At 46.3% G+C, this 17590-nt stretch overlaps 1 protein-coding gene across 1 annotated transcript in view; it reads left to right on the top strand.

Moving 5' to 3' along the window:
• LOC132819653 (thrombospondin-2-like) overlaps positions 1–17590 on the top strand; it is a 72036-nt gene that overhangs the window by 44479 nt on the left and 9967 nt on the right. Inside the window, exons 14-19 of the mRNA XM_060831268.1 lie at positions 3297–3404; positions 3526–3685; positions 5475–5593; positions 7236–7470; positions 9711–9938; positions 10975–11246. Coding sequence (XP_060687251.1) covers positions 3297–3404; positions 3526–3685; positions 5475–5593; positions 7236–7470; positions 9711–9938; positions 10975–11246 — 1122 coding nt within the window. The remainder of the gene's footprint in view (positions 1–3296; positions 3405–3525; positions 3686–5474; positions 5594–7235; positions 7471–9710; positions 9939–10974; positions 11247–17590) is intronic.

Here is a 17590-nt window from a genome sequence, read left to right as displayed (position 1 = left end):
GCTACAGCTAATTTTCCTGCAAGGAAGTTGATCTCAGGGAGGTGTTTAAATTCTGAAGGAGCTTGATAGGGTAGGAATAGAGAAGATGTCTCCATGTGGCGGGGGAATCAGAGTTTGTGGTTATAGACACAATAGTCACTCATAAATCCCATTACGAATTTGTAAATCCCATAAGGAATTCCGGACAATATTCAGAGTGGTTAGAGTGTGAGGCAAGCCTCCACAAGGAGCAGTTGAGTGGATTAGTTTTTTTTATTATTTAATGATGGGTTATGGACATCACTGGCTGGGCCACCACTTATTGTCCATTCCTAACTGCTAATGAGAACCTGAGCTGTCTTCATGAACCACTGCAGTCCATGTGGTGTACGGAAGCCACAATGCCGTTAGGGAGGGAATTCCAGGATTTTCACCCAGTGAAGGAATGGCCATACATTCTGAGGTCAGGACAATGAGTGGCTGAGAGGGGAAGGGTTGGTATTCCTATGTATCTGTTGTCCTTGTCCTTCTAGATGGAAGTGGTCATGAGTTTAGAAGATTCTGTGGTGCATCTTGTAGGTAGTACACATTACTGCTACTGAGCATCAGTAACAGGTGGAGGGAATGGATGTTTGTGGATGTGGTGCCAATCAGGTGGGCTGCTTTGTCCTGGATGGTTTCAAGCTTCTTGAGTGTTGTTGGAGCTGCACCCATCCAGGTAAGTGGAGAGTATTCCATCACACTCCTGACTTGGGCCTTGTAGATGATAGACAGATTTTAGGAAGCCAGAAAGTTACTCACTACAGGGTTCCAGCCCCTGACCTGCTCATGTAGGAGAGATGCATGCAAGGTAAAGTTCAATAAAGGCTTGAAGGAGAAAGGAATAGAAGGATGTATTGATGGGTTTTGATGAAGACAGGTCTGGGAGAAGCTTGTTTGGAGCAGAAACACCAGGAAAAACCTGATGGGCAGAATGTCCTCCTCTTGTACTGTACAGTTTTGCATCAATCCATCAGAATGGCAGAATTACGCACACAGCAATCTGATATGGTACAACTATTCAAACGAAGTAATACCAAGGCTGGAGTGGCCAGTGACACGTCACGTGGTCAGTGTTCAAATCAGTGTGACACTTGGTGTGTATTTTGGAATCGCAGGTTAATCTCGGGGTCAGACATTGAGACAAGCTGATTTGACAGTGAACATTTTTTTACTGACCAATGACGTGCACACAGCCTGTGACCCTGATCCAGCTTCACGTGGGACAATTCCAAAAAAAGATCATTTATCTTTTTATTTTAAACAAATTGTCCGACAATCTCGTTTCCAGAGGGAAAAAGAAATGAGTCCAGAGCTGGAAAACTAGAAAGAGAATCCACCATCCTGGAGCTATCATGTGGGTGAGAATAGGCTCCAGATATGTTCCACATTTTGAATGGAGAGTTTTGACGCCAGTCATGTCGCTGGAGAATCTTCCAGCCAGCTTCCTCCAGGCAGAAATCTTCCACCCAACAATTACGTCAGGAAAAGCAAAACTGATACACAAGCATGTTTGGAAGGAAAATATTCCCCACTCGATCTTTCACCTGTTAGTGATTATGACTGTCTCTTTTTCTTTCTCCCTCTGTGTCTCTCACTCTGTTCCTTTATCTCCCATCTGCCCTCTCCCTTACTTCATCTCTCTTACTCTCCCTCCTTTTTAGCACTGTCTCTCTCTGTCAGCTGTGTTTGTCAATACGTCTGATTTTGTTTCTGTCTCCTTTGTCCCCTCTGAGTGTCTCTCACTGATCCATTATTGTCACTGTAGCTGTCCTTGTGCTCTGAGTCACTGCAGGTCTCTCTCACTGACTCCTTCTCTATCCACCTCTCACCTTTTCTCTTGCAAGCTTGGGATTTATTCAAGCATGTTTAACGTTTCTAGTTTAGTAGAATGTGAAGTTAATGCTGACAGTGTTACCAGCAAAATGAGAGAATGGCACTGTGGCATAATGGTTAGCACTGCTACCTCACAGTGCTCAGGACTCACGGCCTTGGGCAATGGTCTGTATGGAGTCTGCACATTGTCTGCCATGGCTTCCTCCCACAGTCTAAGATTACATGAATGTAGTGGGATAGTCTTTGCAGGGTCAGTACAGACTTGATGGGCCGGATGGCTTCTTTCTGCATTGTAGAGAGTCTATGATAATGAATTCCTGTGTCTCTTAATTCTTTCCGTTTTAATGCACATGGTGCACTGCAGTCACCTTAGACTTTGATGTTCTCACATATGAATTCTGTCTGTGATGATGCGAGTGAGTATGTGGGAGATTAGAGCAGACTTTTTCCAGTTCCAACTCCAATTCCAGCCTCAGAGCACTGACCTCCCCCGAGTGTTAGATTTCTATGAACTCTGCCCTAAGCATAGTTTCTTCCAGCTTAAATGTTAAAAACTGGAAATGAAAAGCTGGGTTCGTGGAGATGTTAGACTGCTGTTAAAAATCAAACCAGTTTCTTTGACATCCTCCAGTGAAGTGAATCTGCCCATGCTCACCCTCTCTAGATTTATCTGTGGCTCCAGGAGGTGATTGACCTGCAACTCAGTGGTATCCAGGGCTACTAGGGATGGGTAAGAAATGCTAATTTTGCCAGCGAAGGTAATGTTGCAGACAGAGAATTTCAAAGTAAAACGAGTTTGCTGGTGCCATCGCTGACTGCCTGATGCTAATTTGTTGTTAGGAAACAGCATTAATCTCCGAACTTTAAGATTACTGCAGTCGGACAGACATCAGCTGTGGAAGAAGGGGCTGGAAGGAAAGACTTCACTGTTGTGGTGATCCACAGCAAATGAACACAGTTGACCCATTTCCTTGACAATGAGAAATGGCTTTGCCATTGGATCTTACTTCTGAGGAAGGAGGGATCTCTGTCGTGCTTTCTGACAGATGAACTGTAGCTGTCTTGTACCAGAGCCCCCTCCAGTCAAATCATTGCAGATAATAGCAGTAATAGTCATCCACTCAGATGTCGTCAGTGCTGGAAAACTTATCGAAGTAGGCCAGACAGATAAAGAAAACTCTTGCAATAAATAGTTGCCAAGGCACTGTTTTTTCTTAAAAGCAGTATTTCTTGCAGAACTTTCTGGAACAGTTTGGGCAAATTGGAAATCAGCCCTGCAGAACTTCAGGACTTGGATAACTCAAAACGAGACATGGTGTGGGCAATTTCCCAACTGCGTTCGAAAAGGAACCAAACCCTTCGCGATAAGGGTTCTGTCTGTAAATAGAACCTCCGCCCCTGACGCTCCAGTAACTTCCACTTTGTTCTAATCTCCCAAACAGGATAACTGCCCTCACCTGCCGAACTCTGGACAAGAAGACTTTGACAGGGATGGAGTGGGTGATGCTTGCGACAAAGATGATGATAACGACGGCAGAAATGACGAGAGGGTGAGTTCCGGAAGCTGCGTTTTGCTTCACCCACCAATAAAGTCTGTCATAACCTATCCACCCACGTGAACTTGAATCCGCACAGATAATCCTTTCATGTTTGTCCATTTTTTTTTTGTAGGACAATTGCCCTCTCCTCTATAACCCCCAGCAGTTTGATTATGATAAGGACGACGTGGGTGATCGTTGTGACAATTGTCCTTATGACCACAACCCAGCGCAGATCGACACGGACGGGGATGGGGAAGGTGACGCCTGTTCAGTTGACATTGACGGAGATGGTGAGTGTGCTAAGGGATGGGCCAGTTCACCTGCCCACCAGGAGTGACCGTCAGAGGGTTCTCAACTCCACTTTGTAATTCAGCCCCTGGCGGGGGTTGGCGGTGGTGGGTGGGGGGGGATGCGGGGGATTGTGGTGAAAATGGGTCCAAGTAATTGAGGGATTATTACCATCCACAATGTCTGCTAGAGAAAGGAAAATGCCAGCCTGTTTGAACTGACCTCCGAAGTTGATCAGGTGAACAGAAAGTACATTTTCCCATGTATGTAGGAGACTAAAGCTGGAGTCGATGCATATCAGTCTCTAGTATTAAGAACCATAAGACATAGGAGTGGAAGTAAGGCCATTCGGCCCATCAAGTCCACTGGCCATTCAATCGTAGCCCTTAATTCCTTGTGAGATTAACAACTTATCGATCTCTGCCTTGAAGACATTGAACGTCCCAGCCTCCACTGATCACTGCTGTAGACTGTGCTTGCTTTGTGTAATTTTATGTTATTTTGCCTTCCAATAACGTTTTCAAAAAGGAAGAATTCAGTAGCTCCTTCTTTACCCAGAGACTAGGGTGATTTGAGCTGAGGAGTAGCTGAGGCAAATTACAGCGATGCATTTAAGGGGAAGTGGGATACGTGCGTGAGGGAGAGAGGATTGGAAGGAAATACTGATAGAGTTGCTTGAAGTAGGTTGGCAGACAGCTTGTGTGCAGCATACTCATAGGGTCAGGATGAACTGGGCTGAATGGCCTGTGCCTGTGCTGTGTGATTCTGTTGAATGCTGGGAAGTTTGGTGTGGGATATGCTGTGAGAGGAGATCACATAGAATCGTCGAGTTTTCACAGTAAGAGCCAATTGGCTCATTGTGCCTGTAACAGCCCCTGAAAGAGCAGCCCCAGCTCCTCCCATTCTCCAGCCTTGTCTCCGTAACCCTCATCACCTTTCAAATGTACAGCCGGCTCTCTTCTGAAACCTCAATCTCCACCACTCTCCCGTGCAATGTGGTCAAATCCTAACAATTCTCTGAGTGAAGAAGTTACTCCCCATCTCACTCCAGCTCTATTGCTGACAGTTTTGAAATTATGACCCTTAGTTACTGACTTACCAACTAGTGAGAACATAACATTCTTCTTTACCCTGTCAAAATAGTTCATAATTTTGAATACTTCAATAAGATGGGGCAGCACGGTGGCTCAGTCGGTAGCACTGTTGCCTCACAGCACCAGGGTCCCAGGTTCAATTCCAGCCTTGGGTGACTGTCAGTGTGGAGTTTGCACATTCCCCCTGTCGGTGCTCTGGTTTCCTTCCATAGTCCAAAGATGTGCAGGTCAGGTGGATTGGCCAGGCTAAATTGCCCGTAGTGTTAGGTGCATTAGTCAGAGGGAAATGGGACTGGGAGGGTTACTCTTCGGAGGGTCAGTGTGGACGTGTTGGGCCAAAGGGCCTATTTTCACACTGTAGGGAATCTAATCTTAAAAAAAATCACCACTCAATCTAACCCAGTTAGAACTTTCTTGGTTTCTAAGGAAATAATATCGCTACAAATCATTGGTCAGACATCACTCGGAGTCGTGTGTTCGCTTCAGAGAACCTGTTTATGAAAGATGTATAAGTCCAGGAGAGAATTCAAAGGAGATTTACAGGAATGAGGGATTTTAGACCGAAGGAAAGATTTGAGAAATTGGGCTTTCTCTCCTTGGAGCATCAAGTTACATTAAAACCTGAAGCTGATTTAATCATTACGTTGACATGTTCCATCATTGTGATCTTATAATTATTTTGTTCCAATATTAACAGATATCCTGAATGAGAATGACAACTGCCCTTCTGTTTACAACACTGATCAGAGGGACACTGATCAGGATGGGGTTGGAGACATGTGTGATAATTGTCCACTTATGCATAACCCCGACCAGGTAAGAAGTAACAGATGCCGCTGTTGTGCCTAGATTAGCAGGAGGATGTCCATTGGTAGGAGGGTGTCTATAGACATGGGGATGGTGACGGCAGGAGGGTGTCCAATGGCAGTGGGATATCTGTTGGTAGTGGGGTGTCCATCAGCAGGAGGGTGTCCGTTGGCAGGGGTTGTCCATTGGCAGGAGGGTGTCCATTGGCAGTGGGATATCTGTTGGTAGTGGGGTGTCCATCGGCAGTGGGATGTCCATCAGCAGGAAGTTGTCCATTGGCAGTGAGATGTCTATTGGCAGGAGGGTATCCATTGGCATTGGGGTGTCGCATGGCAATGGGTGTCTGTTGGTAGGGAGGTGGTGATGACAGGGGAGTGTTCATCAGGGTGTTGTCTCTTGGCAGTCTGATGGTTGTGGGCAGTGTAATGGGTATCAGCTATGACTTGGCTTAAATCAAGATAAGTTCTCTTCAGTACTTAACAGGGTTGACCTGTAATTCTGAGTTGTGCCCACTCTGCTTTCCCTCAACATGTCACGAGGCTTGGTCCTTGCTGTTTGTGGGATTTTGCTGCTGCTTTTTGGACATTACACAGGTGATGGTACCACTGAGAAAGCACTTGATTGGCTGGGCTGTGCTCTGTTGGGTACTTAGCTAGTCATTCACGGCATGTGAATTCCGCTGATTAGGCCACCATTTATTACCTGTCTCAGAGGGCTGTTAAGTGGCAACTACATTGGTGTGGGTCTGGAGTCACATGTAGGCCAGACCAGCTAAGAATGGAAGATTTCCTTCCCTAAAGGAGGAACCAGGTGGATTTTTACGACAGTAAAATTGACAGGAGCCTGTCATTTTAAAAAGAGTTTAATTCAGATTTCACCATCCACCATGCTGGGTGTTCTACTCATATCACCAGAGCCCTACCTACAGGTCTGGATTACTTGTCCAGTGACATTACTACTATGACACCACCTAACATGTAGCACTTGACTCCAGGCTTCTATTTCAAGATGGGCTCCCAGTGTATGTTTGGGGGTGGGGTGTGCTGCTGGGGGTATGAGCAATGCTCCCATCTTGAAGACAGTGAACCCACTTTACTGCTATCCCAGTGTCCTTCACTCCCTCCAATTCCTTCCTCGCTTGCATTCAGCTGACAGCACACTGCTGTCTCAGTCAGAAAGTCACAGGGTTTGTATTTTCCTGTCCCGGGGCCAGGCTCTCTCCATAGGTGGAGCCTCCTGTGCTGATCTGAGGGGGTGCTGCAAGAACAGGGATGCTGTCACGATGGACGGGTTGTTAAGCTGACCCACCTTCTCAGGCAGAAGTAAAAGATCTGACGGGAGAAAAGCAGGGGAGCTCTGGCCAATATACATCCCTCAACCAATATCCCTAAAACCAGTTCTGAAGAAGGGTCACCAAACCCAAAATGTTAGAACTGCTTTCTCTCTATGCAGATGCTGCCAGACCTGCTGAGTTTCTCCTGCAATTTCTGTCTTTGTCCCTAAATCTGTTTATGGAATTTGCAACGTTGCAACAGTGGCCACACCTCAGCAATGTGCTCCGGGACAACTCTGAAGTTGTCAAGGGCACTATACAAATGCAAGTCTGTCTTGTTTGCGTCATAAAGATCTTCCATGTGCTGTTGTCCTGCAGGAAGACTCTGATTCTGACCTGGTGGGTGACCAGTGTGATGACAATCAGGATATCGATGAAGATGGGCACCAGAATAACCTGGACAACTGTCCATACGTTGCCAATTCCAACCAGGCCGACCACGACAAGGATGGTCAAGGAGACGCCTGTGACCCTGACGATGACAACGATGGAGTCCCTGATGGGAGGGACAACTGCCGCCTTGTCCCCAACCCTGACCAACTCGATGCTGATGGTGAGCGTTCCTCTTTATCGATCCGCTAATGGACCCAGTGATGGTCTCAGTAATGGTGGTGGCGGAAGATGGTCAATGGGCTGATACTGTAGAACCAGGGAAACTAGGAGCAGGAGTAGGCCATTTGGCCCTCTAGGTCTGCTCTGCCAATCAGTATGGTCATGGCTGGTCTTCTATCTCAATGCCATAATCCCCCTTTCTGCCCGTATCCTTTAATGTCTTTAATATGTAAAAATTAAACAATTCCTTTTCTGAACATACACAGGGAGCCAGCCTCTACAGCCACCTGTGACACCAGATTCCACACGTTGAGTGAAGAGATGTTTCCTCAGCTCATATCTAAGTGGTGTACTCTGTAATCTCAGGCTATGTTCCCTGGTCCTAGACTTCCCAAAGTCCTGTATAACTGCAGTGAGACCTCCCGACTTTCTGAACTCAAATCCTCCTGCAATAAAGGCCAATATACCACTTGCTTGCTGTACCTGCCTACCCACTAGCAATGACTGGCATACAGGAACACCCAGACCCCTTCATACATCGACACTTGCTGATGTATATCACCATTTCAATAATATTCCCGCCTACTCCTACCTACACCAAACTGTCTGTCACTGACCTGGCCCTTTTATCCACTGGCATATTACCCACGATTTGCCCTGGGCCCTCTACCCACTTTGTGGCCTGACATCACCCTTACCTTACTTACTTAATCTTTCACAGAGGCTGTCAAGTTGGCAGTTTGTGGTGTTAGATACTTAAAGTCATAGAGATGTACAGCAGTGAAACAGACCCTTCGGTCCAACCCGTCCATGCCGACCAGATATCCCAACCTAATCTAGTCCCACCTGCCAGCATCCAGCCCATATCCCTCCAAACCCTTCCTATTCATATACCCATCCAGATGCCTTTTAAGATGCATTTGGATGGGTATATGAATAGGAAGGGTTTGGAGGGATATGGGCCGGGTGCTGGCAGGTGGGACTAGATTGGGACATCTGGTCGGCATGGACGGGTTGGACCGAAGGGTCTGTTTCCATGCTGTACATCTCTATGACCCTATGTCTCGAAATGTTGCAATTGTACCAGCCTCCACCACTTCCTCTGTCAGCTCATTCCATACACGTACCACCCTCTGTGTGAAAAAGTTGCCCCTTACGTCCCTTTTAAATCTTTCCCCTTTCACCTTTAACCTATGCCCTCTAGTTTTGGACTCCTTGGCTTTTTACCCCACAATGCCCTTCATGACTTTATAAATCTCTATAAGGTCACCCTCAGCCTCTGACGCTCCAGGGCAAACAATCCCACCCTATTCAGCCTCTCCCTATAGCTCGAACTCTCCAACCCTAACAACATCCTTGTAAATCTTTTCTGAGCCCTTTCAAGTTTCACAACATCCTTCCTATTGCAGAGAGATCAGAATTACGTGCAATATTTCAAAGATGGTCTTACCAGTGTTTTATACAGCCGCAACATGACCTCCCAACTCCTGTACTCAATACTCTGACCAATAAAGGAAAGCATGCCAAATACCACCTTCACTATCCTATCTATTTGCGACTCCACTTTCAAGAAGCTATGGACCTGCACTCCAAGGTCTTTTTGTTCATCAACATTCCTCAGGACCTTACCACCGAGTGTATAAGTCCTGCCCGGATTTGCCTTTCCAAAATGCAGCACCTCACATTTATCTAAATTAAACTCTATCTGCCACTCCCTTGGCCCATTGGCCCATCTGATCAAGATCCTGTTGTACTCTGAGGTAACCTTCTATGCTGTCCACTGCTCCTCCAATTTTAGTGTCATCTGCAAACTGACTAACCATACATCCTATATTCACACCCAAATCATTTATCTCAGTGAGTTCAGTAACAGAAGGTGGTGACTGAGTGCTGTGATGTGACACAGTGGGCCATGGTTTACCTTCTCCTGACTGTTCTGCACAGTGAGCGATCTGTCTGATTTAGAGTCGAGCTCCACCTCTCTGAAGGAGCCCTGAGCTGAATCTCCTGTCAGAAACTCAGAGTGCCTTCTGAATGTAATGTGTCAGGAGCACCGTCGTCACTCCTTGGAAAATCTGGCCCAGTTTTTTCAGCTAACCACTGGCTCCTTCGCTGATTCCCCCAAATCTGTCCCCTTGGCTGAGTGTCCTGAGAGTGAAAACCGTACCGCTGTCTCTTCTCGAACACAGTGCTCTGGAGGGGGAGCTACAGGAGTTAACTGCCTTTGAATGTTCCTGGCAGGTGATGGCAGAGGAGACGCGTGTAAGGACGACTTCGACAACGACAACATCCCAGACATTTTTGACGTGTGTCCTGAGAACAATGCCATTAGCCAGACCGACCTGAGAAAGTTCCAGATGGTTCACCTTGACCCGAAGGGAACAACACAGATCGATCCGAACTGGGTGGTGCGTAACCAGGGCAAGGAGCTGCTGCAGACAGCCAACTCTGATCCTGGCCTAGCCGTTGGTAAGCAGCACTGAGGAGCCAGTCTGAGGTGCCCACCCCGTCATGGTGGTGAGGCCTGAGGCCTGCCTCATTCACTTTGTATGTGCCAAGGTGACTGGGGAGCACATGGTGGGTGGAGTTCTGTGTAGTATCAGTCACACGAGGCACATGAAGGCTGTGGAGCGTTTTAACAATGCTTCTAATGAGGCAGTTGATGGAGCTGAGCACTATTTGCCAAGTTTGTGTTAGCAATGAGCGCCAAAGGAAAGGCCTACTGAGCATTTTCCAAGGCATCGTCTGTCTTTATCCTGACCCTTCCCTCCCTCCCACCTTCACCCGTACCAGATTCTCCTCTTTATGCAGGAAGCACCATTGTAATGTTCTTAATGTTCCATTTACTAACACCACCTTTGCACTGTATTGACCACCAGTCCCCCCCACCCTCCCTCCACTCCCTGTTGTTGAGTAGTAAGCATGCTATTGGAAGCTCTAACGCCCAGACACCTAAACTCAGTGATTCACCTGGGTACTGTCCTTTGCTGTAAACACATTACACTGAACTACACTTGTGTTGTGAGATGTGATTGATAGTTTCTGATCAATTATCTTCCCACTGTAGCGCAGCCTGAGGGTTTGTGTGGGTGTGTTTTCATGTGGGTGTGTGGTGTGTGTTTTTGAGTCAGTGTGTGTGATTTTGTGCGTGTCTGTGGTGTGTGTGTGTGTGTGTGTGTGTGTGTGTGTGTGTGTGTCTGTGGGGTGTGTGTGTGTGTCTGTGGGGTGTGTGTGTGTGTGTGTGGTCTCTAACATAGACAGGGTGGTCACTGACATAATGCCAAGTAGAAATTCCCCCACCCCACCCACAACCTAAATTTTGCCCCATGCTGTGGAGTACCAATACTGTGATGTTGCAGTTCAGGAGGTAACAAGGAATGGGGAATAAACACTGACCATAGTGTGAGAGTGAGTGAGCAGAGTGTTGAGCTGTCATGAGATGATCTGTGTGACCTCCTGAATTGTGAATACACTGAGGGGAAACCTGTCTCTTGCTAATCCACAGGTTTCGATGAGTTCAATGCTATTGACTTCAGTGGCACCTTCTACGTCAACACGGACCGTGATGATGACTACGCTGGGTTTGTGTTCGGTTACCAGTCCAGCAGCCGCTTCTACGTGGTGATGTGGAAGCAGGTCACCCAGACCTACTGGGAGGAGAAGCCGTCCCGAGCTCACGGTTATGCTGGAGTCTCCCTGAAGGTGGTGAACTCCACCACTGGCCGTGGAGAGCACCTGCGGAATGCCCTGTGGCATACCGGCAACACCCCCGGACAGGTAAGACCCACCGAGTGACATTGGATGACCCCAGCCTCCCTTTACACTCCAGTTCTGTCTCGGCAGGCAGTTACTTTGCATCAAATATACAGAAAGAGGTCAGTAGGTCCCTTGGGTCCAGCTCAGGGGCTGTCTCTACACCATATGGACTGCAGCAAAAAGTGGACTCACTATCGCTGTCTATAGGGCACACAGGGATGCACAATAAATACTGGCCTGGTGATGCCAACATCCTGTGAAAGTGTAAATGCAAAAATAGGTCCCCATTGTTCCTTATACACTGCATGAGCACCTTTTCACCTGGCTGCATTTAATCCAGTCTACATATCCATTCCATTCCATTCCTTCACTAACTCAGACACCATTGGCCTCACTGTCTCCCTGGTGGTTGTGGGTTCCACCTTTTAATTACAATCTGCGACAATATTTCTCCTGAATTCCTCCTTTGATTTATTATTTTTTGAGGCTCTTGGTTTCAAATTTCTCCACAAGTCAAATGAAAATGTCTAACATTTTACTACAAGCAACCCACCGACAGGTCACCCCATGGCCTTCCCTTTGGTGAGCACCAGCTCTGGGAAATGTGGGAGCAGGGTTTGTATTGTCTACCTATTTGTTTTGGTCTTTGTCCATAAATCTAACTCTCAGGGAATGTGAATGGCAGCCAGGGTCAGGGAAGGAATACAAGGGAGAGGAAGCAACGTTACACTTTGTATAAACTCCTGTTTAGAGCCTACAGTACTTCATTCGTGAGTGTGTGTGTCTGTCTGTGTGTGTGTCTGTCTGTGTGTGTGTCTGTCTGTGTGTGTGTCTGTCTGTGTGTGTGTCTGCCGGTATGAGTGTCTGTCAGTGTGTGTTTGTGCATCTGTGTGTCTGTATCTGTGTCAGTGTATGTGTGTGTTTCTGTTGGTGTGTATGTCTGTCAGTATGTGATGTGTACATGTCTAAGTGTGTGTGTGTGTGTCTGTTAGTATGTGACGTGTGCGTGTCTAAGTGTGTGTGCATCTGTGTTTCTGTCTGTCAGTATTTATGTGTGTGTCTGTTTGTGTTGGTGTGTGTGTGTTTCTGACGGTGTGTGTCTGTCAGTATGTGATGTGTGTGTGTGTGTATGCGTATCTGTGTTTGTGTCTGTCAGTATGTGTGTATCAGTCTGTTGATATGTGTCTGTGTGTGTCTGTCAGTATGTATCTGTGTGTCTGTTTGTGCCTGTGTCGGTATGTGTGTCGGTATGTGTGTGTGCATGTGTATCTGTGTTTGTGTCTGTCTGTCAGTATGTATCTGTGTTTGTGTGTGTCTGTTTGTGTTGGTGTGTGTGTGTTTGTGCACACACTTGGGGGTGAAGTCCAGTGCACATTTGTACAAATCATGGACTAGGAACCTTGACTCATTTGTCGTTTAAGTCAGAAGAAGATCATTTGCCCGTCATGTCTGTGCTGGCTGTCCACAGGAGCTAGTCCATTTCCCCTTCCTGATCCCATCTCCCTGCCATTTTAATATTTTGGTTTTTGATCCCGTTCCCTTTATCAAAGACATGTTTCTCTCTCGATCGCTGTAAGAGTGGTTTCCCACACTCGAACCACTCACTCTGTGATCAGGTTCATCCTCCGACCACAGTTGCTCCTTTTTCCTATCACCTTCAGTATCCTCTGGTTCTTAATCCTTCCTCCAGGGGGAGTAGTTTCTCTCTGCTTTGTGCTGATCCTTTATGATTCAGAAGTTCTCTCGACGTTCTCCAAGAACAACCCCATCTTCCCTATCCACAGAACTCAAACCCCTTGCCTCAAGTTCTTTCTGTAAACTTTTTACATGCCCCCCTCCTCCCCAATGCTGTCTGTCTTATTAATTACCACCTCACCTGCACTACCACCTCATTGCTTTGTTCACAGATACCTCAGGGTCCTTTTATCTCTGAAACCTTAATAGAATTGCACTCTTGTCTTTCTGCATGATACCTACCAAACTGAATCATCTTGCACATCTCTGCGTTGAATGATACCAACTATGTGTCCACCACCCCATCCACATGTTCTCAAGAGTTTGTCACTGCCCTCCACAAACTTCATACTCTGCCCAAGTTCTGAATCATTTACAAGGTTTGACATTGTACCCTGTCCATCCAAGTCTGGATTGGTCAGTTTTTGTTTAAGACTGGCAGTGGTCCCAGTATCCACTCCTTTGAACCCCATTGTGTTGTCAGTCTGAGAAACCACCTTTCACTGTGTCGCTCCGCATCCTGTCACTTGTATCTGTGCTGCCTCAGGCCCTTCCATATCACCAGCTGAAAGCAGAAGGAAGGACAAGGTCTCCTGAGCATCTGAATGTTGGGGCAACGCCATCAAAGTGCGGGTCAGTTATAGAGACTTGGGAGAGAGGTGGGTCTGAGCTCAATGGCTAAAAGCAGCAACTATAGACTGGCTTTCCCGACCTGAGAGAGACCAAGGGCCAGTGGTTCCCATCGGTTCATGTATGTTTGAGGAGCAGATGTAGCTTTCCTCAGGCTAATTTCCATGGACTGGTGCTCTTTATTTGATTGAAGAGATACTGCCCAGACGATAGATGCACCTTGAAGCCTCTTACATTAACCCTGATTACTGAGGGCTTTAGCTGATATTGCCCGGTGAGTGTCTCCCAGCCTGTGTGCCACCATCAGCAGCAGATTGTCTTCACCCAATCCAAGGCTGGAGGGGTTTTGGGGGCAGTGAATGGAATGGGTCCAGCCTGTCTGAGTGTGAAACCTGCCCCAATCCCTCATCACTCCCCCGGACCCCTGATTGGTGCTGGTTTAACCTGGTTCCTCCATGGTCTGGTAGTGCCTCAAACTTCGCATTCTGAGCCTTGTTTTTGACTTTGCCTCTGGCCTCCCCTCTCTCTAACTCTGTCACCTCTTCCAGTTGGACAAACCTTTGAGATCACTGCAGCTTTGATCTGCCCAGCTTAGCTCCCCTGATTTTAATCATCTCGGTTAGCTTTGTCTGCCAAAGGTGCAAGCTCTGGTATCCCTTCCCTGACATCTCTCTCTATTTCCCACACTCTCTGTATCACTCATGCTAATGCTCATGTGGCTTTGATTTGGTGCGTGCATGCTTATCTATCTCTCACGTGCTCTCTCTCACTCACGCTGCCTCTTATTCACTCTCTCTACTTCTTGTTTGCTCTTTCTATTGCTCTCTCACTCCCTCTTTCTATTGCTCTCTCACTCCCTCTGTGTCTCACACATTCTGCCTCACTCCTTCGGAAGTTTCTATGTTAAAGGTGCTCCATAGATATAAGTACAACTGAGTAATGTAATTTTTTTTCGCTTTTTTTTCCCTTTATATCTGTATTTTGTTTCTAAGATTCGTAGCTCGGTACTTTGTACCTAAGGTAGTGCCACGTGGGTGACATTGTAAACTTTTCACTGTACTCCTGTATTTCCGTACTTGAGTAAATGTGCCAATAGAGGATATTCTAAATCTAATTCTATTCCATTTGTTATTTCAGCACATGTAGATACACTCAAAAGGTGACTCTATTTAAAAAAATAAACTAATCATAAAGGAAAACAGCCTTTTACTGTCAGGGTTTCAATGGAGAAAGTTAATGAAAGAAAGTTTATCCAATGGCAGGGAGGGGTTTACTGTGTACAGAGATAGTTGGTGTAACTATTTGAATAATCACATGGCCAGTCACTGAATAGACTTAACCTGTATTATAACATAAAGTCAGTCTGACTGCAAGGACAGAGGTCCATTGTTACAATTTATTTCAAGACTGTGTCAGAAACCAGCAAGGCAATCTGTGCCGTACAATGGGATCTGTAACCTTTTGGTTTCATTTGAGAATTGGACATGGCCATCACTGGCTAGATCAGCATTTATTGTCCATTGGGCAGTGAAGGGTCATATCTCAGTCAGCCTGGATAAGGATGGCAGATTTCCTTCTCTTAAGGGCACGAGTGAACCAGGTGGGATTTTATAACAATTGCTATTAGATTAGCTCTTAATTCCAAATTGTTATTAAATGTACACATTGTGATGGGATTTGAACCCACGTCCCCAGAATATTAGTCTGTGTCTTTAGCTTTTCCAGTGACATTACCTCCATTACCTGGTACATGAATCACACAACGTTAGTTTGCAGGAACGGCTACTGCTTAGGAAGGCAGATGGGATGTGGCATTTATTGCAAGGGGCATAGAATATAAAAGTTGTGGAAATGTTACTGTAATAATACAGGACACCTGGATTACCTTGGAGAATCTTGGGCTTAATTAAAGGTGTCACGGTTCAAAGAAGGCTCAGAGAACTGATTCTTGGGATGAAAGGGTTGCCTTATGAGGAGAGGTTGAACTGGTAGGGTCTGTGGCCACAGGAGTAAAGACCATGAGGGGTCACTTTTTTGAGGTATATAAGATTGTGAGGGGATTTGACAGGGTTTGCACTAAAGAGGTGTGAAAGGGACTAAAATTAAATATTAGAGGTCTTCCACTTAACAGATGAGGAGGAACTTGTTCTCTCAGCGAGTCGTATACCTTTGGAATTCTGTTTGGCAGAACATGGTGGAGGATAGTCACTAAATCTATTCAAGGCTGAGTTAGATTTCTGCTCAGCCGAGGCTGTCAGGGTTTATGGGGGCAGGCAGGGAGGTGAGGCCACCATCAGATCAGCCATAGTCTAATTGAATTGTGAAGGACCCTGAAGGGACAGAATGGTCTACCCTAGCTCCCAGAATGGCCTACCCTAGCTCCCAGAATGGCCTACCCTAGCTCCCAGTTCTTGTGTTCATTTTGAGTTGCCATGGGAGACGACCAGATGGTGTGGGATTGAGGCCAGACTGGCTAAGGAGGGGCCAAATCCATCAACAAATTGGACTTTTATGACATAGCAGCAGATGTCTCAGTCATTCATCTGGTGCCAACCCACAAATTGCGACATGTACTAAACTTAGCGCTAGACCTTGGCATCGAGGTGAGATTTGAAGCCATGACATCTGGGTTCATACAATCATTGGGCTCCCAGAACCTTCGCTTCAGCACAAACTCTGAGCTGAGTTAGATTCCATTGAAGTCATGTCCCCACTCCCTCACCCCGTATTGGCAAGAGTTCCTACCAGCTTCCCTAGAAAGCTTGTGACAGTGATTCAGTGTCAACTGTGGGTAGGGTAGGATTGGCTGCAATCTGTCTTTGTTGGGGAGGTTTACAAAGGAATACAGAGGGTAAAAAATGAGGTCTGCAGATGCTGGAGATCACAGCTGAAAATGTGTTGCTGGTTAAAGCACAGCAGGTTAGGCAGCATCCAAGGAACAGGAAATTCGACGTTTCGGGCATAAGCCCTTCATCAGGAATGAGAGAGAGTAGCCAAGCAGGCTAAGATAAAAGGTAGGGAGGAGGGACTTGGGGGAGGGGCGATGGAGATGTGATAGGTGGAAGGAGGTCAAGGTGAGGGTGATAGGTTGGAGTGGGGTGGGGGCGGAGAGGTCAGGAAGAAGATTGCAGGTGAGGAGGGCGGATACAGAGCCAAGACAGGCAACTAGAATAAAGGTGCATTAGAGCCATGATCAATAGACTGGCTAATAAATGGTTAACATCGAAGAAACCCAACCTGAATCTTCGGAAAAGAACGCTGAGGTGATAGACTGTGTTATCTGCATTCTTTCCATGGAACCATCAATAAGCTAAAGGCTTACTCAAAATGTGGGAAGTACAGGAGGACGTTCCATATATCCACCGCAGCCCATTGGGGAGAAAAGGGCAAATTACTGCATAACATCGAAGACAGTTAGGGCACACCATTGGAGCAGACAATAGAATCACTTACTGAAATATCAACAAATACTGGGGGAAAGGGAACCATAGAAACCAGGAACAAGAGGAAGCCATTCAGTCCTTCAAGCCAATATGACCATGGCAGATTGACCAACTCAGCCCACTGTCCCCACTTTCTCTCCATAGCCTTTGATCTCTGGTGATTGGAACCAGCTGGATCTTGTTGATTACGAGATCCTTGATTGGGGTCGTTAATCTGGGCCAATCAGGAAAGCTCTGGATGACCCAGTGTAGCCAGGAGAGAAGCATCATGGGAAATAACATAGGAGTAACCAAATTAATTGTAACTGAAACCAGAGTTGGTGTCGGAGATACAGATGTTCAAGCAGAAGTTTAAATAAATTTTGGAGTGCAGTTTAGAGCTATAATACCCATTATGAAATACCACAACAAACACATCGCATACAGGATTGGAACTGCACGACAGTTGAATATGTTTTCATGAAAATCAAGATGTTAGTTTGGTTTAATACAATTAGACTACTGTAAAGAGTCATTTGCTTGAAACCATTTTTTTTTAAGACAGAAGGTAAAAGCAAC

This window comes from Hemiscyllium ocellatum, chromosome 10 (assembly GCF_020745735.1).
Source record: "Hemiscyllium ocellatum isolate sHemOce1 chromosome 10, sHemOce1.pat.X.cur, whole genome shotgun sequence".
NCBI classification, from domain to species: Eukaryota; Metazoa; Chordata; class Chondrichthyes; order Orectolobiformes; family Hemiscylliidae; genus Hemiscyllium; species Hemiscyllium ocellatum.
This window is presented reverse-complemented; position numbering and strand designations above follow the sequence as displayed.